Source organism: Alnus glutinosa, chromosome 7, assembly GCF_958979055.1.
Source record: "Alnus glutinosa chromosome 7, dhAlnGlut1.1, whole genome shotgun sequence".
Taxonomy (NCBI): Eukaryota; Viridiplantae; Streptophyta; class Magnoliopsida; order Fagales; family Betulaceae; genus Alnus; species Alnus glutinosa.
Genome location: NC_084892.1, coordinates 496,324 through 506,831, shown reverse-complemented (window position 1 = coordinate 506,831; position 10,508 = coordinate 496,324). Strand labels below are relative to the sequence as shown.

The 10,508-nt window shown below is 38.1% G+C and overlaps 1 protein-coding gene across 1 annotated transcript; it reads right to left on the bottom strand.

Moving 5' to 3' along the window:
- Positions 1–203: 203 nt before the first annotated feature.
- Positions 204–1,559, bottom strand: LOC133872567 (uncharacterized). The gene has a single exon (XM_062310128.1). The coding sequence runs from the start codon at positions 1,557–1,559 to the stop codon at positions 204–206; it is 1,356 nt and encodes a 451-aa protein (XP_062166112.1).
- Between the last annotated feature and the right edge of the window lie 8,949 nt (positions 1,560–10,508).

Genomic DNA, 10,508 nt, shown 5'->3' with positions numbered 1-10,508 from the left:
TTTAGTCGATGCTCAATAACTGAGGGGTCTATCCCCGGCATTTCATTATGTTCCCAAACAAAGATATCAACATGGTCACACAAAAATCCCACCAGTTTCTTCTTTTCCGCCTCCGGGAGTTGCGCTCCAATCCGGAGTTTCCGGTTCTGGGGCCCGACCGTCACATCCTCCAAGTCGCCGGTCGGACTCCTCATCTGTAATTGCTATTTGCCTGAAGAGCTTGCCCCCGGGTCGGGGCGTGCATCTCTGGAGGGGCTTGCCCCCGCACTGGGGCGTGCGTCTCCGGAAGGGTTTCCCAAAGAGATGTTATAACATTTGCGGGCCACCTTCTGCTCTCCCCGGACCACTCCTACTCCATCATCCGTCGGGAACTTCATACAAAGATGAGGTATCGAAGTTACCGCCTTCAGTTCGGCCTGAGCCGTCCTTCCGAAGATCGCGTTGTAAGCCGACGGTTGGTCAACTATGAGGAACTTAACCGGTATTGTCTTCTGGGTGGGGGAACTTCCCACAGTAACTTGCAATTCAATTGATCCTAAGGGCATTACCTGCTCCCCGGCAAACCCTACCAAAGGGAAGCGAAAAGTGGAAACTTTCTCCCTGCTAATCTTCATCAAATCGAAAGCTGATTTGTATAGGATATCGGCAGAGCTGCCATTGTCCACCAAGACCCGGTGTATCCTATGATTCGCTATCACCATTGTCACCACCAGAGCATCGGAGTGGGGCAAGTATACCCCTTCATAATCCTTGTCCGAGAAAGTAATGGTCAGCTTCTCACACTTAGCTGCTTTCAACGGTCTTGCAATCGAATAAATGGACACCTCCCTCATCTCTCGGGCATATGATTTTCGGGCTGAGTAAGTCTCGCCCCCTCCTCCAAAGCCTCCAGCTATAGTCTGAATCTCGGGAAAATCGCCCGGCCCCCCGTGCCGACTGCGGCTTCTACTCCGCTCCCGCTGACGCGCCCTCTCAGGCTGAGAGTCTCTGTCGGGCAGTCGAACCGGCCTCCTCTCGTAGCGGTACGGGGGGCGCGCCGGATGTGCATCCCGGCCGCCCGAACCTTGACCCTCAGCTGGTCTATTCGGCTGGAATCTCGCCGTCGTGTCCTCACGCTTTCCCAAAAAGCACGTCAATTTGCCATCAGCTATATACTTCTCGATCATCTCTTTCAAGGCAACACATGTATTGGTCCAGTGGCCGAAGGAGTCATGATAATGACAATATTTGTGGCGATTACGGGGATGCGGCCGACCTTTTATCGGGGACGGATCCTTGTAATTCGGGTCTTTTTTGATTTCCATAAGGATTTCTCTAGCCGGGGCGTTAACAGGCGTCCAGCTATAATTTTCGACTCTCTTAACAGGCTTGCGCTGGGTGAACTCCTTCCTTACCGGGACAGCTTCCTGCTTCGACCTTCCTCTATCCCCGGAACCACTTTTCGCAGCTTCATCTGTTTCTCGAAATGCCCGAAGGGTTTCTTCCTGGTTCACAAATTCCTCCGCACGATCATAGAAATCCTGCAATCTCTCAGCTGGCCTTCTCGCCAAGTCCGCCATAAGAGCACCATCCTTCCTTATGCCTTGGTAGATGGCACAATGAATGAATTGCTCATTTTGGCTTTCAGCCGCCAACCTCTCCTAATTAAAGCGAAGCAGGTAGCTTCTTAACGACTCCCGAGGACCTTGCTTGATGGTCATCAATTGTTGAGCAGGCTTCTTGCGGCCAATACCAGCCATAAACTGGGACGCAAACTTTCTAGCAAGACTTTCAAAGTTTGCGATCGAGCCGGGTGGCAAGGTCCTGAACCACTCCCTGGCCCCTCCTGCCAAGGTCAGGGGGAACGCTCTACACGCGACCTCGTCCGACGTGGCATGAAGCGCCACATGCGCACGGAAACTTGTCAAGTGCTCGATAGGGTCTCCCAACCCCGTATACACCGGTATCTCAGGCATCTTGAACTTGTTTGGGAGTTGGCGCGACATGATATGTTCGGTAAAAGAGGACACAGCGGCGGAAAACAAGCTATCAGTCAACAAAGCTTTTCCCGTCACTCCCGCTTGAGCAGAGCCCATCAAATAATCGCACTGTTGTTCTAACTTTGTTAACTTTTCCACCCACTTCTCTTTCCCCTTTTCATCCTTCTTAGCAAAGTTAGCAAGTTCGGCGTCTCTGTCAGCTTCACCTCCATCTCCCGCTACTCCTTCCGGAAGCCCGGCATCACGCTTAGGGTCCCTCTGGCCACTCTGCGACACTTCTTCCTGAGTTTCCTGCTGTTCCGTACGATCTCGTTCCTGCAACTCCTTCTCGAGCCGTGCTACCTTTTCATTTAAGCGGGCTATCTCTGCCTGGGGATCATGTGAGGTTCCCGCCTCCTCCCGCACATTCTCTTCAGTCATACTTCTTCGAGTCCACCGCGTACTCACCATGAGAGGTGTCAGACACGTTGTATTGGTGGGAACACGCGACCACGTCGTTCCCACAGACGGCGCCAAAATGTTGATATCAAATTTCGAATATAACACGTGTCTACTCCTGGTGCTCTCGGACCTCGAACGATTAAACTGGAAGCTAGAGGGCAACTTTCTCCAAGTCCTGCAAAACAAAAGGACCGGCGGGGTTTCCGGCCAAATCCCCTCCGACGATCAAGTTAGTAGGAGTTTTTTAATGTGAAGGATGGAAAAACTTCTTTTGGTCCTATCACCTGAAAAATCATGTTGTTGTTTTTATCCTCATTTGTTCTTTATTATCCTCTTTTTCCCTTAATCCGTACGATCATTAATTACTCTGAGATGCTTATCTTTTCCTCATTAATGCCTTTCAGCCGTTCCAAATAGTCACCTCATGCCGCATTTCAGGCTTTCCTGTATGGCGGCGGGCGTCTTTGACCCGATGGACCACTACTTTCCTGTGAAGTGACTTCTCCCATTAATGCCCTCATTTAATATTTCACTGTTTCGCCTTTCTTCTCCGGACTCTCCACGTCGTTGTCGTCGGACTCTGCCCTTGTCCGGGGTTATTAAAAATCTCTTTTTAATTCATGTAAATTTCCCTAACAAGGAGTTTGTTTCTTTAGTGATGGTAAACCATTCATATATTCACTCTTCTCTTCTGTAATAATATTAATTGGAGGAGTTTTCTTTTCTTTAGTTGATCCACAGATTCCATGCTAGTGCTTTCCTCAAAGATGCATTATACAATTTCATGGGCAAGAAATCATCAGTTCAACAAATGTTGCCGTCCTATTCCACCAGACAGATTAACGACATAAAATGCTAGAACTGGCAAAACGCTAGACGGCACAATAGCTTGAAAATGCAACAGTAGCAGTTCTAATGTAGCTAATTATGCAATTTCAAACATCATCCAATCTCCACACTTATTGCATGTTAGTCATGGAAGTTATAATGTACACCGGCCAGTTTTAGTGTTCTCATTGCATATATCTTAAATGGCTATATAATTAATTTTTTTTTTCCTTGTTTTGGCCAGGTGACCAGTAGCATATATATCAAGGTAGGAGTAAGTTTAGTCGGTAAATACAAAGTGATGAGAGGCTTTAATATTTTATTGCACAAATGAAAGAAATCTGTCTGGACATTCAGATTAGTAAAGTAATGGTTTTGGTTTTAGTAGCCATGCTGGACTAGGGCATGATAAGAAGAAACACTAATTGTTTACGCGCGGTGGATTTCCTAGGAATTAAATTCACTTCTGGTTTCATTTTTACTTCCTTCCGCTACTATAGTAATGCCCTACGGACTAACGACTACAAATTAGAACTTAATGAATACATTTTTTTTTTTTTAAGTTTTTATTATTTTTAGTTTTATAATTTTATAATTTTTAATTAGGCAAGGGATGTGTCAATTTTTTAAGGCTGGTAACGGGAACTTCCGTCAATTTTTGAACGGAAATATCATCTTCATCTTTAGCCATAAACAAGATACCATCTATGATAAGAAATGAAGCATAAGAGAAAAAATAAAAATAAAAAATAAAGTTTTAAACCGCATTTAGTCAAAGGTATTTAACTCTATTTTTTATTTTTTATTTAAGCTTCTTTTTTTAAAAAAAAAAAAAAAAAAATAGCTATTTTCTTTTGTTTTTATACTTTACCGGTCAAAAAAAGTAACTGTCATACACGTACCTGACTTGATTTCCATCCAAAGTGACAGACAACAAGGACAGATGGTATTTTTTGCCAATATGAAATAGATTGGTGGGGTCTATCGCCGATTTTTGAACAGCAAAATGCAAACAGGTTTATACTTTAGAGGATAAAATATAATTTCTCCATTTTTTTTTTAATTTTTACAAAACACTTCCAAAATTTTCACAAACCAATTTTAATTTCTTTTTAAATGTGACTTCCACCAAATTATTTATCAACTTTCACCTTTTTCAAAACCCATAACACCTCTCAAAATCTTACCAAACAGGGCTTTTTTTTTTTTTTTTTTTTGAATGAAAACTTTTATAAACCAACAACCAAGCATTACACTCCAGATCATCATCGAACCACTACCGAGCTACCCTAGATCAATGTCGAGCCACTCTCGGACCACTGTCGCGCCACCACCAAGCCATCTACAGACCACCATTGATAGGGGCAGAGCTAGCATTTGCGATTTTGGGGGGGAGGGAGCAAAATTCAAAAAAAACAAAAACAAAAAACAAAAACAAAAATTTGGGTGGCAAAACCAATAAATAAAAAATTTATGGGTAAAATTTTAATTTTTTTTTAGGAAAATCATGGGGGCTTTGGGGGGGGGGGGTTGCAAGCCCTTATTTACCTCCGCCGCTGAACACTAAGCCACCCCCGAACCACCACCAGGCTACCGTCAAACCATCACCAGACCACCAATGGGCTTCCGCTAGACCAATTCTTAAACTCAAATTATTAACAGACTATTCAAAACAAAAACTCCAAAAATCTTCTTAAAACCAAAACATTTCTCAAAAATAGAAAGCGCAAAAACATTTTAAAAAAATATTCAGAGATTGACAATTCAAATTCTATCTACCTTTTATTTTATGTACGTATTTAGAGTGAATGAAAAGTTTGTGACTTAAGCATCGAGTAAATAGTTATCTTGAAACAGGATTAATTAAGAAATTATCCTATCATTTGATCATCCAATACATGTACATGGTGACTAAATACATATATTATAGATGATATATACTTACACAAAAGATGCCATCCCCAAGTTGAGATGCATGATTAAATATGAATAGTGCCAGTGAACATATATAGTTCATATATATATGGCTTCCATTTTCTTCAAATACAATCACTACTTCAATCTCCTTTCTTTTTCTTTTTCTTTTTTTTTTTTCTTTTTTTTTTTTCTTTTTTTTTTTAATATACCAAGGACTGTACAATAGTTACCTCTAAATCAAATTAAGGGTGCGTTTAGGATAATTGTGATTTTGTAGACAAAAAGTACGATTTTAAAGCAAATCGCAGAAAATGATTCGTTTGGAAATTGCGTTTTTAAAAAGCTGCGATTTGAAAATGCAAAAAACTAATTTTTCAAATTGCAAACAAAAGGATCGATGCTTTTTTGAAAACACAAAATTTTGAAGTCTAATCTACGATTTTGTCAGACACTTAACTGTGTTTTTAAAAATCACTTTTTCAAATCGTACATTTTAAAATCACACTTTTTAAATTCACAAACGCAAATGGACTCCAAGACAAGGCCTCTTAGGAGAATGCCTAGAACAGGATGTAGCGGTTGCAGATATAATATCGAAGTGATCAATTCAACAAACCCACAAAAGGAATGAACACCGTCTCATAAAGACTCATATATCCCAGGCCATCCGACAAGAAGCTATTAATGTCACAACAGAAAAACAAAAACAATTCATTGATTTCTAAACAAAAGAAAGAAACTAAATTGAACTTCTTTTTATCGTTGGATATACATAGAGTATGAAGCATGGACTATTAATCTGTTAATCTGATATGAAAGTGATCATCTATATATATATATATGGAAGTCAAAAAGGCTGAATGAGTTTGTAAACTAAACTAGTCCAATCACATATATATCAACGAGTATCGATCTAAGATGGAAGACAATGGAAAATATATTTGAGTTCGAGAAATTTGGCAACAGCAGAATAATGAAAGATAATACAATACAATTGACAAATAAATATAAAGCGGAATATAAATAAAGATATAGAATTATAGAAACGGATCTTCTCCATTTCATTTGACACGAAGAGGAGCCGGTTATAGGTAAATATGAGGGGCAAAATTGTCTCAAATTTAATATAACTGTTTAGTGTCGTTTAGCGTGTTAAACGGTGCCTCTAATCTAGAGTCTCAAGACTCTCAACTTTATATTTAGTAACGCTTCAAAAGCAACACTATTCAAGAGTTACTAAACAATTTTTTTTTTTTTTTTTTTGGGTAGTGGAAGTTGCTTGGCACAAAGGGGTGGAATTCCGCAAATGTAATCTTTTGCTTTTTCCTCACTGAAGTTGCTCGGCACAAATGGGTGGAATTCGGCAAATGCAACTCTTTTGCTTTTTCCCAATGAAGTTGCTTGGCACATCGGGGTGGAATTCAACAAATACAACTCTTTTTCTTTTTTCCCAATGAAATTGCTTGGCCCGAATTTCGCAAATGCAAATCTTTTGCTTTTTCCCCAATGAAGCTGCTTGGCACAAAGGGGTGGAATTCGGCAAGTGCAAATCTTTTGCTTTTTTCACAATGATGTTGCTTGGCACAAAGGGGTGGAATTTCGCAAATGCAAATCTTTTGTTTTTTTCCCAATGAAGTTGCTTGGCACAAAGGGTTGGAATTCGGCAAATGCAACTCTTTTTCTTTTTTCCCAATGAAGTCGCTTGGCACGAAGGGGTGGAATTTCGCAAATGCAAATCTTTTGCTATTTTCCCAATGAAGTTGCTTGGCACAAAGGGGTGGAATTTCATAAATGCAAATCTTTTGCTTTTTTCCCAATGAAGTTGCTTGGCACAAAGGGGTGGAATTTCGCAAATGAAAATCTTTTTTTTTTTTTTTTTTTTCTTTTTTTATGAAGAAAACTTTTATAAACCAACAACCAAGCATTACACTCCAAACCATCATCGGACCACTACCGAACCACCCCAGACCAATCTCGAACCACCCCCTAACCATTGTCGTGCCACCACCAAGCCATCCACAGACCACAATTGATAGGGGCGGAGTTAGCATTTGCGATTTGGGTGGGCAAATTGAAAAAAAAAATAAATAAATAAACAAAACAAAACAAAACAAAAATTTAGGGGCAAAACCAAAAAAAAATAAAAAATTATGGGTAAAATTTAATTTAATTTATTTATTTTTTTTTTAATTTTTTTTAGGAAAAACATGGGGGCTTGGAGGAGGGGGGGAGGGGAAGCCCTTATGTGCCTCCATCGCTGACCACTGAGCCACCCCTAGGCAACACCGAACCACCACTGAGCCACCCTTGAACCACCACCAAGCCACCGTCGAACCATCATCGAACCACCAATGGGCCTCCGCCAGATCAATGCCGAAACTCAAATTATCAGCGGAAAACATTTTTCTGAAAAATAATTTTTTTGAAAATATTTTTTAACAAAAATCATGTTACGTCGAAACAAACAAGTTTTAAGGTGGATTGTGAAGCTTAAAAACATTGACGACTAGTATCCACTTCAGGCCCAAATCATGGTTTCGCCAATTGTTTTGCTGGTATAATCAAAGGGCTTAAGATTTCATTTTTTTCATGATACAGGAATCAAGCTAGTAAACTTTTATAAAACTATTTTCATTTCTTTTCTTTTCTTTTCTTTTGTAAGTAACTAATTTCATTTCTCAAATTCTGGAAACTCTTCTTAAAATTAGTTAAATAAATTAACAGACTATTCAAAACAAACTCCAAAAATCTTCTTAAACCCATAACATTTCTCAAAAATAGAAAGCGCAAAAACATTTAAAAAAAAAATCAAAGATTGACTTCAAAATTCAAGTTCTATCTACCTTTTATTTTATGTACGTATTTAGAGTGAATGAAAGTTTGTGACTTAAGCATCGAGTAAATAGTTATCTTGAAACAGGATTAATTAAGAAATTATCCTATCATTTGATCATCCAATACATGTACATGGTGACTAAATACATATATTATAGATGATATGTACTTACACAAAAGATGCCATCCCCAAGTTGAGACGCATGATTAAATATGAATAGTGCCAGTGAACATATATAGCTCATATATATATGGCTTCCATTTTCTTCAAATACAACCGCTACTTCAATCTCCTTTTTTTTTTTTTTTTTTTTTTTTTAATATACCAAGGACTGTACAATACTTACCTCTTAATCAAATTAAGGGTGCGTTTGAGATAATTGCGATTTTGTAAACGAAAAATATGATTTTAAAGCAAATTGCAGAAAAAGTCACTGATTTTTCAAATAGCAAACAAGGAGATGCTTTTTTGAAAACGTAGAATTTTAAAGGATAACCTGCGATTTTGTCAAATACTTAACTACGTTTTTAAAAATCACTTTTTCAAATCGTACATTTTAAAATCACTATTTGTAAATCGTACTTTTTGAAATCTCAAACGTAAACGACCCCAAGACAAGGCCGCTTAGGAGAAGGCCTGGAACAGGCTGTAGCGGTTGCAGATATAATATCAGAGTGAGTAATTCAACAAACCCACAAAAGGAATGAACACCGTCTCATATATGCCAGGCCATCCGATAAGAAGTTATTAATGTCACAACAGAAAAAGAAAAACAATCCATTGATGTCTAAACAAAAGAAAGACACTAAATTGAACATCTTTTTATCTTTGGATATACATCGAGTATGAAGCATGGACTATTAATCTGTTAATCTGATATGAAAGTGATCATCTATATATATATATATATATATATATATGGAAGTCAAAAAGGCTGAATGAGTTTGTAAACTAAACTAGTCCAATCACATATATATCAACGAGTATCGATCTAAGATGGAAGACAATGGAAAATATATTTGAGTTCGAGAAATTTGGCAACAGCAGAATAATGAAAGATAATACAATACAATTGACAAATAAATATAAAGCGGAATATAAATAAAGATACAGAATTATAGAAATGGATCTTGTCTATTTCATTTGAAACGGAGAGAAGCCAGTTATAGGCAAATATGAAGGGCAAAATTGTCTCAAATTTAATATAACTGTTTAGTGTCGTTTGAATAGAAGCAACTGTAATTAGTGTCGTTTAGCGTGTTAAACGGTGTCTCTAATCTAGAATCTCAACCCTATGTTTAGTAACGCTTCAAAAACGACACTATTCAAGCAATACTAAACATCCGCAAATGCAAATCTTTTGTTTTCTTCCTTATTGAAGTTGCTTGGCACAAAGGGGTGGAATTAATCGCAAATGCAAGTCTTTTGTTTTTTTCCCCATGAATTTGCTTGGCACAAAGAGGTGGAATTAATTCACAAATGAAAATCTTTTGCTTTCTTCCCCATGAAGTTGCTTGGCACGAAGGGGTGGAATTCCGCAAATGCAAATCTTTTGCTCACAAACATCCTCAGAGCCCATCTCACAACCCAGAGTATTCCTAGTAGCCTCACCAAAATAGTTTTTTAACTATTTTGATGAGCCAATTTGATGAAAATCCTGAAAAACCACTCCCAGCAGCCTCACCATTTTAACTAAAAAAATTTGATGACTAAAATTACTAACCAAATTAGATGAGGCATTTTCACTCAACAACCCACTCACCAAATTTTGTTTCACCTTTCTCTCTCACATGATTAGCACACTTTTTTCCTTTTTTCTCTCATTTTCTTCTCCCATCTCTCACACGATAATGTCCTTATTTCATGGATATGAATGATTTTTTGTAAAAAGATTATATAGAGAAAAAATAAATAAATATGAAAAAATTATTATTTAAATGGAATAGTGAATATTGACTAGTTAAAATGGTGAGGCTGCTGAGAGAATTTTAATAAAGTGGCTCACCAGAATAGAAAAAAGTGATTTTTAGTTATTTTGGTGAGTAAAATTTGGTGAGGCTACTAGGAATGCTCTTATATATACAAAAATATATTTGATAATTGGTAAGAAATAGAACTATTAATTCGAGAGTTGTCAATATGCATGGCTCACAAGCCACAAACTTTACGGGTATAATATTTTCCTCATAATAAATTAACAAACGCCCGCCACAATATCATGTAAAATTAGAAAGAAAGAAAAAAACGGAGAATGAAAGATACAAGTTGAAAAGAAAATTTTGGATTTGGAAAAAGAAAAAAAGCAGTGAAAATCAGAATATACTTGCACCTCCTCACAAGATATGTCTATATATTAATGTAGCTTACAAGTTTAGAATTTATTTCTTTTTTCTCCTTGAAGTTGCTTGAGGCACAAGGTAGTGGAATTCTGAAAATGCCAATCTTTTGCTTTGTTTCTCCTTAAATTAAGTTACTTGACCGGGCACAAAGCAGTGGAATTGGAGCAA